The sequence below is a fragment of the Rana temporaria genome, chromosome 1 (assembly GCF_905171775.1).
Source record: "Rana temporaria chromosome 1, aRanTem1.1, whole genome shotgun sequence".
In the NCBI taxonomy this organism is placed as follows: domain Eukaryota; kingdom Metazoa; phylum Chordata; class Amphibia; order Anura; family Ranidae; genus Rana; species Rana temporaria.
Genome location: NC_053489.1, coordinates 167,536,091 through 167,552,896, shown reverse-complemented (window position 1 = coordinate 167,552,896; position 16,806 = coordinate 167,536,091). Strand labels below are relative to the sequence as shown.

At 41.1% G+C, this 16,806-nt stretch overlaps 2 protein-coding genes and 1 long non-coding RNA gene across 4 annotated transcripts in view; 2 read left to right on the top strand and 1 right to left on the bottom strand.

Moving 5' to 3' along the window:
- The window catches only part of RFC5 (replication factor C subunit 5), a 55,866-nt gene extending 55,116 nt beyond the window's left edge, over positions 1-750 (top strand). The window contains exon 11 of the mRNA XM_040345842.1: positions 305-750. Coding sequence (XP_040201776.1) covers positions 305-413 — 109 coding nt within the window. The 3' untranslated portion in view covers positions 414-750. The remainder of the gene's footprint in view (positions 1-304) is intronic.
- Positions 751-3,566: 2,816 nt separating this feature from the next.
- Positions 3,567-6,722, top strand: LOC120932950. The gene is made up of 2 exons (XR_005748050.1): positions 3,567-4,830; positions 5,381-6,722. It is a non-coding gene; the product is annotated as an uncharacterized LOC120932950 (long non-coding RNA).
- A 6,265-nt stretch (positions 6,723-12,987) lies between these two features.
- The window catches only part of WSB2 (WD repeat and SOCS box containing 2), a 63,410-nt gene continuing 59,591 nt past the window's right edge, over positions 12,988-16,806 (bottom strand). For both annotated transcript variants that reach the window (XM_040345824.1, XM_040345816.1), the window contains exon 10: positions 12,988-16,275. In XM_040345824.1, the coding sequence (XP_040201758.1) occupies positions 16,110-16,275 (166 nt within the window). In that variant the 3' untranslated portion in view covers positions 12,988-16,109. The remainder of the gene's footprint in view (positions 16,276-16,806) is intronic.

The window sequence follows — 16,806 nt, the reverse complement described above, 5'->3', positions numbered from 1 at the left end:
AATAGGTTGTTGATGAATTATTACTAACCCTACTGTGTTTGGACTTGAGACGCCACTCATGATGCGGAATGATTTGGTTATCTTTGTTGTGCCCATGATCTGTTATATCTAAGCAGTACTTTCAGGTATGGTTAAAATAACTAACCGGTTTAAGAAAGAAGTCCAGTTTAATCTTAATGGCATAAATTTCCAGGTGATCCTATTGGACAAATTTGAATTCTTATTTAGCTTTATTTGCTGTTGAGATTACATTTGTCTATGGTATATAAACAATGCTAAAATAACCATTATTACTTTTTGATAGATACAGACTGGCTTCTGGGACCAGTGAGAAGATACAGCTCAGCTCCTTAATAGCTGCATTCCAAGTCACCCGAGACTTGATTGTAGCTGAAGCTCAGAGTGGGAAGTAGCAACATGATGATGTGGTCAAGGTTACTCGAGGACAGAGCAAGAAGTATTTTTTTCACATTTGTGTATACACAGTGGAGCAAAACTGTGTATTTAAAGAACATCAGAGACCAAGTTTTGGAGATGCCAAAACTTATTTTCACACAGAAGTGTGAATGTTATGTTCTTTGCAAAGAACAGAGAAAGTTGCTTGTATTGTAATGCTTTTTCAATATGCAGTGACCCAAGTAAATTACTTTGATTTACATCGTGCCTAGAACACGGACTTGTATATTCTCTAAAATGTACAAGGTTTATATTTTTATTGCTGAATGGAATACAAACAAATTCACTTTTTTTTCCAATCTTCTTGAGTATTATTACATTTCAGTGCAGTGTTTATTGTATGTTAATTGCATCCTACTTGCTTGCAGTAACGTATCGCACTTCATTTCTCAGCAACACATCTTGATAAAAAACGTGGTCTTTTAAGTACAGCTTTCAAAGTCTTCTAATCAGAATCAAGAGAACAACAGCGCTGGCAGTTTGTTCGAGTCTCAAACAGAGGAAGGCTGGCTTAGTATGTTTTGCCATCGCTTTATGCACTCTGAGTCTTTTATGAAATGTGTATAAAACAAGGGGGGAACTAATGCGCAAACCAGCCTAACCCGGGAAAAAATATAGTGGTACAAATAAATTAAAAGTTACAATCAAGCAGCAGCCACAACTAATAGTGCTCACGCACTGACAGCATATGATAGACAGGGGGATGTAGTGGCGCTTGCAAATACTAAAAACCGACAATAATTTAAAACAATAAAATATTCTAAACAATGATTCCTAAAGTATGAGAGTGAGTCCGTCCTCTACTGGGGTAAAATTGTGTTCCACTCAAGGTCTATGCCCAAAGAATACCATCCAGCATCAATAATTAGATGTGGAAGGAACTGCGAGTGAATAAATAATGAAATCCAATGGATAAAAGTGCCTAACTGGCCGCACAGTGTACATGGGATAATAATCCTTTTTTTTTTAAAAAATGTGTCATAAATCCTTAAAGTGCTTGATAAAAAACAAGTGCAAAGTGCTAATAAATAAAACAATAATAGCAGTGAATGAAAGCTCCAGCTCTCCTGGAAAGTGGTTAATTACTAATTAGCAAACACATGCAGGAAAAAGCAACAACTGAAAAGAAGTCCAAAAATGCAAGTGTCCTAAAAACCTAAACGGTTCAATCATAAAACTGTTGTTTTTCTGTGCGATGAAAAAAATATAATAATAAATAAAAAATAAAAAAATCATAAATAATAGTCCAAAAACAGATAGTACAATATCACTGCAGGATTAGTGATAGTGAATAAAACTATATCCAGTGCACAATCAAGTGATAATGATAATATTAAAAATAAAGTCCAAAGTGCAAAGTGCATCTGTGCTCCATTCAACAATTCAGATGATCAGTGGTTAATTCAGTGAAGACGTAGGGCTGTCGCGATACGCGTGAGGAGGACACAGAGGGCTTGCTGGTGAAGTCACCTGCTTTGCGGCTTGTACACACGCTGTTTAACACAGCAATGTTTGTGAGTGTATTCGTTTTTGGATCCTGGATTTTATCTATGTGACTGCAGAGCAGCTCCTGTTACAGGCTTGGTAAAAGCCTCAGGAAGGTAAGAGGCTGGTAAAAATAATCCCCACACTGAGGAAAATCGGGCTGGTTTGATTCACAGACATATGAGCACAATGTAACAAGTATTCATTGAATGAGCACAATGTAACAAGTCTTCACTGAATTAACCACTGATCATCTGAATTGTTGAATGGAGCACAGATGCACTTTGCACTTTGGACTTTATTTTTAATATTATCATTATCACTTGATTGTGCACTGGATATAGTTTTATTCACCATCACTAATCCTGCAGTGATATTGTACTATCTGTTTTTGGACTATTATTTATGATTTTTTTATTTTTTTTATTTTTTATTTATTATTATATTATTATATTTTTTTCATCGCACAGAAAAACAGTTTTATGATTGAACCGTTTAGGTTTTTAGGACACTTGCATTTTTGGACTTCTTTTCAGTTGTTGCTTTTTCCTGCATGTGTTTGCTAATTAGTAATTAACCACTTTCCAGGAGAGCTGGAGCTTTCATTCACTGCTATTATTGTTTTATTTATTAGCACTTTGCACTTGTTTTTTATCAAGCACTTTAAGGATTTATGACACATATTTTTAAAAAAAAAAGGATTATTATCCCATGTGCGGCCAGTTAGGCACTTTTATCCATTGGATTTCATTATTTATTCACTCGCAGTTCCTTCCACATCTAATTATTGATGTTGGATGTTATTCTTTGGGCATAGACCTCGAGTGGAACACAATTTTACCCCAGTAGAGGACGGACTCACTCTCATACTTTAGGAATCATTGTTTAGAATATTTTATTGTTTTAAATTATTGTCGGTTTTTAGTATTTGCAAGCGCCACTACATCCCCCTGTCTATCATTTTATGAAATGTGACCTATTAAATTCAGTGAGAAATTTTGATCCATACTTATGAACGCTGCCTGCAATAATTATTTAACTACTTTGCATACCAAAATTATTGTTGCACCATTTTCTTTTTAGCATACATAGGGCCTTCATTTGTTTTTAACCACTTCAGCCCCAGAAGATTTGGCTGCTCATGACCAGGCAATTTTTTGCAATACGGAACTATGTCTCTTTAACTGATAATTGCGCGGTCGTGCGACGCTGTACCTAAACAAAATGGATGTCTCCCCCCCCCCACAAATAGAGCTTTATTTTGATCTCTCTGCAGTTTTTATTTTTTGCACTATAAACAAAAGAAGAGCGACAATTTTGAAAAAAATAATGTTTTTACTTTTTGCTATAATAAATATCCCATTTTTTTCTACAAAATCTTGGTAAAAAAAGTCGCAATAAGTATATTGATTGGTTTCCGCAAAAGTTATAGCTTCTAGAAAATGGAGGCTAGATTTATGGAATTTTTTTATATATATATTTTTTTTTACTAGCAATGGCAGCGATCTGCGATTTTTATCGGGACTTTGATATTGCACCAGACACATTGGACACTTTTGACAAATTTTTGGGACCAGTGAAAATTATACAGCGATTGGTGCTATAAAAATGCACTGATTACTGTATAAATGTCACTGGCAGGGAAGGTTTTAACACTAGGGGCGATAAAGGGGTTAAATGTGTTACCTAACTGTAGGGCGGATGGGACTGTCTAGGAGGAGAGATAGATCAGTGTTCATACTCATCACAGAGCTCTACATACTTGGTATGAACACACGATCAGTCTCTGCACCCCCTAAAAGAACCGGGAATTGTGTGTTGACACACAGAAATCCCGGTTCTTGCTCTGTTACGAGCGGTCGCGGGTGCCCAGCACTCGCATCGACTAGTGGCCAAAAGAAAAAGCAACGTAAGGTATCATCGATTTGCCAAGCCAACCTGTCGCAGTAAAACTCTGACGGCTGGTCGGCAAGTGGTTAAAATAGTCTATATATTTTCTTAAATGTATGCACACACACACACGGTTTAGGATGTGGGCAAAACTTTTAGCAACAAATGCCAGTTACATATTAGTGTAGCCTGGCTTTTGGAGCCCTGCAGAAAATGTACCCAGGAGGCTAAGAGAAACCTTGTACAGAGTCATATCTAGGATCAGACCTATACATATAGCACAGACTTCTGGTGATTTAGGATCCACCCAAACCTGTAGGGTCAGGACAGTCTTTTGGACGTTGGCTGATAATGCCTGTACCAACTGTCATCCAATAGCCAAATTGTCAATGCCAGCAATGCGGGGTGAAAGCTTGGTCCTTGAGACAGAAGATCATCTTGCAAAAAGAACCTCCAGGGGACGTCCGCTCTGCGTTGGTGTACTAGGGTTGCCAAAACCAATTCAGAGCCACTGGAATGACAGTAATCCCTTTCAGCCTCTATCCTGCGCAGCAGATGAAGGGGAAAGGTGTCACAATGATGATTCCTACCAGAATGAAGATGTGCTGGGCCAGAACTTCAAATTGTATGCCTAGATAGTTCACAGTAGTCTTGATCCCTCTGGTGATGGGGTCAATCTTTTCAACTCTGTCAAATACAATGTTGATTGTAGCCATAAAAGTTTTTCAGACACATTAAATGGAGAAGTTGGTAATGGTGCCACCAGAGCCTCTGTTTCATGTGCCTGAGAATTCCTCACCACCTTCCTGTTGAGACGGGAGGGCAGCAAATCCACATCTGACTTGCCCCACCCCAGGCAGATTTGATGAAATGCATCCGGATGCAATGACCACTCTAATTGATCCTGCTCCTGACTAATTTAGTCCGCTTGCCTGTTTTCTACGTAGAGAATGTAAACCCGCAGAAAGCCAGCAGATGACGTTCTGCTCACCAAAAAATGTGTAGGACCTTCAGCACTGCTGCCAAGCTCCTTGTCCTGTTCTGATGACTGACATAGGCCACCCTTGTTGCGCTGTCTGACTGGATCCTAATCAGGTGCCCTCGAAGCTGCTCCATTCAATGAGTTAGATGAAACCTGATCTTCCTTAGCTCCAGGACATTGATGGGTAGCTGAGATTCCGCTAATGTCCAGGGGCTAAACCTGTAACAACCCCAGCCAGACAGTTTACCATCAATTGTGCCCACCAATCAGTAGAGAAGGAGAAAGGACATAGGAGACTTGTCCCACCTGGGTAGGATTTCAGGTCTGCCTAGAGGATTGACAAAATGATGCCCAAAACCTGCATGCAAAAACGCAGAGACCACCACCTGAGGGTCACCAGTAGCTGGACTGCAGTCTGGATTTCCAGAGTCTTGGCCGGTGGGAGGAATAAATTGGCCTGCGCCAAGTCGAGAATCGGCCCCAGATATTCCAAACACCTGGTCTGTATAGTGGGCATGGTGATTTGCCATGTTGTCCATCAGCACTGAATGAGACTGCTCACAGGAGGTCATACAGATAGCCTATCACTGCAATCCCCTGCTGTCTTAGCAATGCCAGGACTGGAGCCAGCACCTTGGTTAAAACACGGGGAGAGCCACAAACTTGATGCGCATCCCTGACCACAAAGCACAAGAAACATTAGTGCTTGGCGCAGATGGGAATGTGTAGGTTACACGTCCTTGATGTCCGTGGAAACCAGAAAATCTCCCTGATAAAGGGAGGCCACCATGGAACAGATGTATTCCATTTTGAACCTCTGAACTATCACAAAGAAATGGCTTTGAGTTCCAGAATCCGATGGGCACCTTCTTCAAAACCATAAACGGGTTCTAAACCCCTCCAGGTACAGCACCCTGGATGAAGAAATCCTGCACCGCCTGTGAAGAGCCTGCAGGTGAGACAGAAATGAAGACTCTAAGGAAAACTTGTCTGGAGGATAGAAAAAAAATAGTTTTTTAACTTAATAAAATCAGTTAGTTGGCCCACTTGTTGGAAAGTAGGGAGGTCTGTTGGTCTGCAAACCAGCAAAGTTGGCCCCTCACCCTAGAAATGGGTGGGGGCAAGTCTTCATGCCAAGGAGAGCTTCTCCGTGGACTTGTGAGGCCAGGAGCACTTTCATGCTAATTTTTTAATCCTCATGTAGGGGGCAGTGTAACATTAGGCTACTTTCAAATGGCCGTTCAGTGTAGATCAGGTTGTGGTTCAGTCTGGAAAACTAACAATGTATGTCAATGGATGAGCGGATATAAATGGTTGATTGTCCGTTTGCATCAGCCTACATCTGTGTCTGTACACATTTGTATTTTTTAAATTTAAGCTGAACAAGGCTGCATCCTTTTTCGTTTAGACGGAACGGAAGCCATCTGTTTAAGGCCATTCTGTTTTTTAGGCAAGAAACTTTTTTCGTTTTATACTTTTATCACCTCCGATTGGTCTCTACATCATCTAAGAAAAAACAGATGTAGACTGGTATAAACTGAATTGATATAAACCGCGTGTATTCTTAAAATGGCTTCAAACCAGCATACGTTCTTACACTCGCACACTTTGTATACTTGTGCAAAGTCAAGGATCTTGTAGGATTAGAGTCAGGTGTATGATTAACCAATTATACCAATCAGGTGCTAATGATCATGAATTCCATATGTAGGTTGAAACAGCTGTGTTAGGAGGCTTAAACCTGGGTGGAAAACAGTGTTTTATATGTTGAGGCGCTAATGAAAATGTGCAAATAACCAAAAACCATGCTTGTAATAATATAAAACCAACACTGTGTAATCAATAGATTTTTAAGTGAAACAATATATAACAAAAGTCCTATAACAATATATGATTAGACAAAACAATATCTTGTAGTCCGTCTTTCTTTCACCACATATGCATTAATGATGCATGCTCTTCTCAATAATTGGTGTTCCGATGTGTTCCAACACCTAATGTAAGGGGGGGCCACATGATGATGTGGTCAAGGTCATCTGAGTGAGCAGTGCCAGCATCAAATCCTGTCCCTAACCCACACGAAACTGAGGCTTGCACGCACGCTGGTTCCTGGAGATGGAACGGCGAGCAGGGGCTCCGCTCGGAATGCTGGATAGACTTGTGATGGTCTAAAGCAGGGATATGCAAATGTTGCAGAACTACGATTCCCATGAGGCATAGCAAGACTCTGACAGCCACAAGCATGACACCCAGTCAGAGGCATGATGGGACTTGTAGTTTTGCAACAGCTGGAGGTCCGCTAATTGCATATCCCTGATCTAAAGGCACCATACCAAGTGAGTGCACATTTGTTATATGTTTTATAAATAAAATACAAATATAGGGAAGGGAATGTTGCGCAATGATGGCCGTTTCTTTTCTATGAGGATTTAAGATCACTGAAAGGTGGAGATGTATGCAATGAATATTGCTACAATTGTTGGGAATCCTATGGCATACTTCTACAAAAGGAACAACTAATCCAGGCATATATTGAGGTGTCTTGATTATTGCTTTTTGGTGAGTGTGACAGAACCCACAGTCGCTGTGTGTTTTGGAAGGGACTGTGGGCAGGCCTCTTACCCACACTCCCTGTTTCTCCTCAGTAAGCTTTCCACCATCATCCGAGCGGTGGAAAGTCATTTAGAACAGCTTACTGAACACTTTACTGAGGAGGAACAGGAAGTGAGAAATTCAGACAAAGAAAACAAAGAAAAACAACATTTAGAAGGGAAAAGGTAAGTGAACCAACAATGCACTAGCTTAAAGTAACCTATTTAGAAAATAAAAAAACTAACTTTTACAACCCCTTTAACCATCTTGGGCATGGAGTTCACCAGAGCATCACAGGTTGCCACTGGAGTTCTCTTCCACTCCTCCATGATGACATCACGGAGCTGGTAAATGTTGGAGACCTTGCATTTCTCAACCTTCCGTTTGAGGATGCCCCACAGATGCTGAATAGAGTTTAGATCTGGCAAGGCAGTGGAATACATGTCAAAATACTGCCCTGCGGCCCGTCTCCAAAGGGAGGGGGATCATGCGCTACTTCATTATGTCACAGTGCCTGTTGGCATTCATAGTTCCCTCAATGAACTGTAGCTCACCACTGCTGGCAGCCCTCATGGAGCCCCAGACACTCCCACCACCATGCTTGACTATAGGCAATACACACTTGTCTTTGTTCTCACCTGGTTGCCGCCACACACGCTTGACACCATCTGAACCAAAAAAGTTTATCTTGGTCTCATCAGACCACAGGACATGGTTCCAGTAATCCATTGCCTTAGTCTGCTTGTCTTCAGCAAACTGGGCTTTCTTATGCGTCATCTTTAGAATGAATGAATGACTTGTATAGCGCAAGGCTTCCTTCTGAGACAACAGTATGGTCTGAGCACTGACAGGCTGACCTCCCACCCCTTTAAACTATGCAGCAATGCTGGCAGCACTCATATGTCTATTTCCCAAAGAAAACCTCTGGATACAACGCTGTGCACTAAACTTCTTAGGTCGACCATGGCCAGGCCTGTTGTGAGGGGAACCTGTCCTTTTAAACCACTGTATGGTCTTGGTCACCGTGCTGCAGCTCAGTTTCAGGGGCTTGGCAATCTTCTTATAGCCTAGGTCAGTGATGGAATGCACTCTGCAGTGTAGCTGAGCATCATGGTAAATGTAGTTCCAAAACATCTGGAGTGCCATGGTTCGCCATTACTGACCTAAGCCATCTTTATATAGAGCAACAATTTTTATTTATTTTTTTCAAATCCTCAGAGTTCTTTGCTATGATGTGCCATGTTGAACTTCCACTGACCAGTATGAGAGAGTGAGAACGATAAACACCAAATGTAACACACCTGCTCCCCATTCGCACCTTAAACCTTGTAACACTAACAAGTCACAGGACATCGGGGAGGGAAAATGGTTAATTGGGCCCTATTTGAACATTTTCTCTTGGGTGTATTCACTTTTGTTGCCAGCGGTTTAGACATTAATGACTGTGTTTTGAGTTATATTACACTGTTATACAAGCTGTACACTCACTACTTTACATTGTAGCAAAGTGTAATTTCTTAATTTTTGCCACATGAAAAGATATGATAAAATATATACAAAAATGTGTGTGTAAAATAAACAAATATATATATTTAATACGATACTGTTTTACTATTTGCATTATTTTGATTGTTTAATATTTGTTTCTATCACTAACTGTCCTGTTGTGGTGTTTCCAGAAGCTTATTTTTTTATTACATTTTTAATTTTATACCTTTCCAATAAATTTCTTTATTTACGGTATATTGTATTTTTCCTGCACTGTAACGTGGTAAATTGCATCAAAAATGCACTGGACCCCAGTACAGTGCGGAGAAAAAACACCTGGAATGCATCTGAAAATGCACCGGCATGCTCCTGTGAGCTCCATCTGGAAAGTTGAGGGCTCAACTATATCTCATTGTGGTGGAGGAATCACATTGGCAATGTGCAAACCATCTGCGACAAGAGCACCATATTTAGTTGCTATATTTTGTTTAATTTTTATGCATTTATTATGATCTTTATGTTCTCACATTGATCAATTGTGTGCACATGTAGTAATATTTTATATGTAGGATAAAAAAAAAAAAAAGAATGCCCACTAAAGGTAGCATCCTCAGCGGCTGTAAAAGTTCATGCCATAAACCTTACTAAATTAACTGAAGACCTGGAAGCAGCTTTACAAACCTGAGCTACCAAAGCTAATGATTAAAACCCCAGGAAACACTAAGGGCCCTTTCACATGGAGCGAATCAGTAATGATCCGCTCTGTGTGTCCGCAAAGCTCAGCGGGGATCCTCCGTAAAATCCCTGCTGAGCTGGCAGCGCGGTCCCCGCACACTGTGCAGGGACCGCCCTGTGTTTCCTCCGCTGTCCCCTATGGTGGATCGGACGAACATGGACCGTATGTCCGGGTTCATCCGATCCGGCAGACGGAAGAAAAATAGGATTTCTTCCGTCTTCAAATGTGGATATTTGCAGAGGTGGACAAATTACGGGAGTCAGCGGATGTTCACATAGGGACCCATGTCCCGTAATCACATAGGGACCCAAGTATGTCCTGTTTTCATCCACAAACGGATGGATGAAAATGCGGACATATGGTCCGCACGTGTGAAAGGGCTCTAACACTCCTGGTAAAATAGCAGTCAATGAAAATGGTGGACTTTAACGGCAGCCTTTATTTCAGTTTTCTCCATCCCTTCCCCCCCTCCTTTATTTGTCTTTACTTTAGCTGTATAGGTGTACCACTGATCATCTTGGTGACCTCCCAGTCCTACAGTTTGTACCCAATTGGGGTAGGCTGGCCTAGGTCGCTGAGTACCGTATTCTTTTTCTGTTAAATGTTTGCCTGTACATGGTGATTATACTACTCAAGTTGTATATTGAATGCAACGCAACTATCTCAAGTGTTGTAAATTGATAAACCCAATAAAAATGTATTGATTAAAAAAAAAAAAAAGAAAATGACACCAGAGTTTATAGTCCTAAAAAAAGAAATAAAAGAGTCATTCGTAGCATAAAAAAAAAAAAAAATGGTGGACTATTGCTTTTTGAACTATAACACTGACAAATCCACAAGCTACCCTAAATGCCATGTGTGGGCAGTGGAAAAAGTGATTACATCAAAATTTTAGCTTGAATAACGAGTAATTTCAGAAGTGTGTGGGAATTACTTAGCTTCTGCACAACCTTTGACGTGCATTAGATTGTGTGCACGTTTGGATCTACCCATATGTGAACAGCCAATTACAACAAAAAAAGTTGGGGTGTTGTGTAAAATCTACATAAAAACAATGCAATGATTTGCAAATCTCATGAACCCATATTTTATTGACAATAGAAAGGAGGAAACATCAGATGTTTAAACCTGAGAAGATGTACAATTTGTAAGGGAAAAAAAGGCAATTTACAAATTGATGGCAGCAACACATTTTGTAAAAGTTGGTACAGGGCCATGTTTATCATGGTGTAGCATCCTCTCCTCTTAACAACATAAATTGCCTGGGAACTGAGGAGACCGGTTGCATGAGTTTTTTTTGCCTGAAATAGGATTCTAATTGATCGACAGTCCTGGGTCTTTGTCATATTATTTTATTTCAAAGGTTTGAACTACAGGTAAGCCAGTTAGGCACCCAGAGTCTTCTACTATGAAGCCGTGCTGTTACCATAGATGCAGTATGAAGTTTAGCATTGCTCTGCTGAAATATGCAAGGCCTTCCCTGAAAAATATGTCTTCTGAATGGGATAATATGCTCCTCATTGATGGTGCCTTTCTAGATGTGCAAGCTGTCCATTCCATACTATCAGAGATGTAGGCTTTTGAACTGACGCTGATAATAAACCAAAAGGGCCCTCTCCTCTTTAGTCTAGAGGACACAACACCCGTGGTTGTCAAGAGAAAGAGAATGTAAAATTTTGGTTTGTCTGACTACAGAACGGTTTTCCACTTTGCAACAGACCATTTTAAGGTCCCTTTCACACTGTTGCACCTGTTTTTAGTGGATCGGGTGTCGGTGGACACATGTCCGCTGACATCTGCCACTCCATCGAGAGCAATGGATGGTCCGATTGGCTACACCTGAAAAACTGAGAGGCAGACCCGATCAGACCGTCAGAGTGAAAGAGGCCTAAATGAGCTTTGGCCCAAGGAAGATTGTGGTGTTTGTGCCCAGAAGTGGTCTTTTCTTTCCAATGATAAAGCTTTAACTTGCATTGTTGGATGGCACAGTGAACTATGTTTACAGACTGATTCCTGGAAGTATTCCTGAGCGCATGCAGTTATGTCAAGCAGAGCTTCACCCAAAAAGGGGGGTACCTAGTTTTAAAGTTCTCTTCTTCCCTTCCTGCTGCCTTCTGGGACATGTCACAGGTCCCAGAAGACTACCAGACCATTCAAGAGGTTCAACATGACTTGTATGTGTGCAGTAGGCACCCGACTGAAGCCACAAGCTGTGGTGTCCACAGTTGCAATGCCAGGGAGAGAAGAAGGGACGGCTCAGGTGAGCACATCGCTGGATCGTGGGACAGGTGGGTGTGTTTATTAGCAGTCAACAGTTGTAGCTTCTGACTTAATAAACACAAAAATGACTGGAGCTATAAACCATTCTTAAATGCATGTTCATGTTCCCATTGTAGGCACTTTTGGCAGTGAACGCAGGTCCATATGCAATGCTCTGTATCAGGAGTCTCCAAACTTTTCAAGCAAAGGGCCAGTTTACTGTCCTTCAGACTTCAGGGGGGCCGGATTCTGACCAGTGGTAGAAAATGCCTTGGGCCAAGCATCAGTGAGACTAAACACGGCCTCAGTGTTGGTGGTCAGTAGGAGCAGGAATAGTGCTCCATCATTGGTGTTAGTAGAATAAATGGTGCCCCATTGTTGGTGTCATTGGGAGGAATAGTGCCTCATATCATTGGGAGCTATAGTGCTCAAGGGCCGGATGAAGGCTAGCAAAGGGCCACATTCGGCCCTCGGGCCGCAGTTTGGAGACCCCCTGCTCTGTATGTTCTGACGCCTTTCTATTAGAACCAGCATTAACTTAAGCAATATTAGTTACAGGAGCTCATCTACTGCATCGGACTACACAGTCCAACCTTCACTCCCCATGTGCACCACCCCTGTTGCCGGTTATCCTTCCTTGGACCACCTTTGGGAGGTCCTGACCACTGCAGACCAAGAACATCCCACAACAGCTGCAGTTTTGGAGATGCTCTGACAGTCATCTAGCCAGTACAATTTGGCCCTTCTCAAAGTCACTGAAATCATAATGCTTCCCCATTTATTTATTTTTCCTGCTTTTAACACATCAGGGACAACATGTTTGCTTGCTGCCTAATATATCCTACACACTTTCAGGTGCCATTGTAACAAGATAATCAATGCCTATCAGTGGTCATAATGTTACGACTGCTTAGTGTTTAGGTACACAATGTCTACAGCTCAGAGGGTGAGTCTGCTCATCCCGTTTTCTGAAACCAAACCATCCATTTGGCTAAATTATTGTCAATCCCATCCAAAGCCAAGAACTGCAAAGGTCCTCAGTAATATAATGCATGGCCTACTTCTATTATGCAGGGAATGTACAAAAAAAACAACACACTGATTATAAGGCATTTTATTTCATTACATCTCCACATTCTGATCATACAAAGCATAACAAGATTCCTGTTTGTGTACTGCAACACCAGGAGATTTTTACTTTTTTAGTATAGAAATATTTTCTGCAAAAATACAATGTACCATTTGCAATGCACCCATGCTCATTTATAGTGCACAATATGAGGTAAAATGTCACATTGGAAGGGTGATAGTTGAATTGTTGGCCAAGAGTGAATCAAATGTTTGCAATGGACCAAAAGGTCAGTGTTTAAATTCCAAAAGTATGTTTAATGAAGAGTAAATACTTTAAATAAATATCATTTTATAATCACACTCAATGTAGTTAGCATTGGGTTTTTCAGCCTGGCGGTTACAACATTCTACCAAGGCACATACATGTGTTAACACAAATACAGAGGAAAATATTCTGTGCACATACAACACAAAAAAATAAAATCCCAATTACTGTAAGGATAGAATTTCATTCTTACACTAGGCACTACTAAATTGAATAAACAAAGTATTTATAAAAGGAATGTCATCAGAACAAATCATTTTGGTAATAGATTCAAGCAAGTTTAAAAGGAAAAGTGCTGGTTCATCCAAACGAGCAGGGCTGCAAATATTGGAAAGAGACTTGGTACCCAATCACCTATTGTGCCGCCAGCCTGTGTTTACACGCACTGCCACTTCCATACATCCAGAGCCAGCACTAATATAGGAGTGAAGAGACTCTCATGGACACATGGAAGACAGAGCTTTCTACTCAAGTACAGGATTTACACATTTATTTTATCCTCTAGAAATCTTGTGACCCTGTATGTTTGGATGCAACTACACTTATCGTTAGAGAGATTTAAGAATGTTCTTTCTATTTTTTCAATATAAAGTGGCATCCTTATCCAATTACCTCCTTGGTCCTCTCCATTCTGAAATGAAAGAATAAACTAAACCAAAAAGGTATAATAATAATCTCAGCAGAGCCATTCCATTATGGCTCTTCTATATGACTGTGCTTGATGTGGGCAACAGAAGTCTACCCCCAATTAACTAAATATTTTTTTCAGTTACTTTAAAACATCTACTGATCTCTCCCCCTGAAAATGCTAGTTTGCCTGGTTATCATGCTATCAAGCCACAGACCTAAAGAGTTAGTTTACCTTTTTAGGAACCCTGTACACCCCACCTCCTGGTCCATGCTTTTTTTTACAGGTGTGGGTGAGGGGCTGTCAGTGGTCCAAAGTTTTGAAATCCTTTCTTCTTTCTGCAGGGCTTCCAAGACAGGTCACAGCAATGCTAGGTGTTGACACTGACCAATCAGAATCTCTAATCTGTCCCAGAAGCACTGCAGAAACAAAAGGAAAAATGGGGAAGCGTGGATTTCAAATCCCCAGATCGCTGCACCGGCTGCCTGGGCACCGACAGCTCGCCACCCACAGATGTATGTGAAGCAGGGATCAGAGAGATGGGGAGGATATACGGTGTTCGAGCACCTTTTCTGAAAAAGGTGAATCTACACTTGAAAGGAAGCACGCAGATCAGGAGTTATGGGACTGCATGTTTTGTGAGTCAGACAGAAGCCATTGAATAGACAAGCAACTAGCAATTTTAGGAGGCCAGCAATGGCAGCGTCTACATTTCTCTCAGAGGGTTCTTTTGTGTCATTTTTTAAAACTCATGCATGCACACTTGTAAAACTGTGTCTTGTGGCTTTTTCACAAAGTTTTTTAGCTGCTGGGACCTGAAATCTTTATGGCCTCTGAAAGCGCTCATGCAGATGGACTACGTTCAGATCCACAACCTGAATATTTTTTTTAATGGATCTTGATGCAGCTGTACAATATGCTATGGGCCAATGCACACAATCTGGAGCTGGATAAAAAAATTTTTTTTTTTAAATCTGCATCCATGGTCCTGCATATAACGCTAGACATGTGTAAACGTTTGTACTAATGTTTACACAAATACAGGGTCCCTATTGGCCGATGTTGCTCAGGTGTGACACGTCAATATCAATGTGTAGCCAGCGGAGCATGCGCAGAATGATTGAAGGCATATTGTAGAATCGGCAGGCAGTGATCACAGATATACACTACTGATGTGATCATCAATAGCAGCTGCTGCATGAATGACACGTGTGGCACATTTGCACAATGACTGAAGGCATCAGCGGGCGGAGGCCCTGAACAGCGGGGAGCATTCTAGTTCATATGGACATATAAGGGGTGTATGCCAGAAAGATCCTACATAAAATAAAATCATATGTGCATGAGCCCTAAGGGGCAGAGTAAACAACTGCACAGAACAAAATGACTCTCATCTGTATTTAGTAAAACAATCAAACTTAAAAAGAAAAAGGGGGCGATTAGGGTGAGGATAGAACATCCCCTAATACAGGTCCAGTTCCTGGGAGGGAGATATTATAACATCACCGTCCTCTGAGAGTGGTACTGCCTTCATCACCTCACTAATGCAGATGACAAAAGGCAAGCTGGCATACATATGAAATATGGATAATGTAAAAGTTAACACATATTTACAAGTATGCATGTATCATTTTTTAGCCTACAATTTCAGAGCATTTACAAAAAAATATCTCTGCTTTAAAAATGGGAAGGGCATATCCTGTGTGAACTAAACTTTACCCCTTCCACAGTACTAAAGCAATTACCACAATTACATTAGTTGGGATTTTACAATTACCACCACAACATTTTGATTTCCACTTTAGTCATTGCGTTTTTTTTGTTTGTCTACTAAGAAAATGTATGTCTGGCCAAATTGGAAAACGAGCTCACAAGCAGACAATCTGCTCTGGATTTGGTCTACTTTCCCTTAGTAAAGACATATTTTAAAGGCTGTTAGAATATATCTAATGAAGTGAAGATAGTGGGATGCTTTCTTCTGTCCTGCACCCTACAAGATAAAAACATCATCCTTAAACAAGAGAGCTGCAAAATCAAACCTGGTCGTCGGCTCAGGAACCATCCCATTGGGAATGATCTTTGCCTTCACACAAGTGACCTTTGCTGACCAAGTTTATTTCCTACAAGCTGCAGCTACTGTGCAAGTTTCAGATTCTAGCAGTCCATTTCCTCAATATTCTTTGTTACTGTAAGAAGACTAATAATTAGTCCTGTATGTTAGAAAATCCTTCATTTTTCCAGGAATCGGCAGTGCGAGGACCTGATAGGTGGTTAGGAAACAACGCAGTGCTTTGCGACACAAGTGCCTAAGTGAAGACAGGACCTGAGGGGACGTCCAGAACTGCACCTGTCCATCTCGATTTCTGAAATACAGAAGATGACCCAATTGTAGATCAATTCAAGGTAATATTTCATGTCATTTGCCTATAATGTCACAGATTACCTCTTGTGTAATGGTTATATAAAAATATGTATGTCCGTTATTTAATGCTGAACTTCAGGCAAAAAAAAAAAAATGATAACAATGAATGCAGCTCTGGGTTTATTAATGCATCATTGTTTCTTAACCTCTTGACCACCGCCCCATGTCAAAAAGACGTCCTCTTTTTAAAGTTGAATATCTCGATAACGGCAGCAGCTGCTGCCACAACCAAGATATTCATCTTTTCAGGGGGCGGTGGTGTACACGATAACGGCGGTCTCCGCCGCGAGATCGCCGTTATCGGTGGCGGGAGAGGGCCTCCCGCCGCTTACCGGAGCCGTCGGTAGCGGCGGAGGGGATCGGATGTGTCCAGCAGCTGAGCGGGGACGGGACTGAAGGAGAAATCTCCTTCACCCGTCCTCATAGCTCTGCTGGGCGGAAGTGACGTCAAAACGTCAGTCCCGCCCAGCCT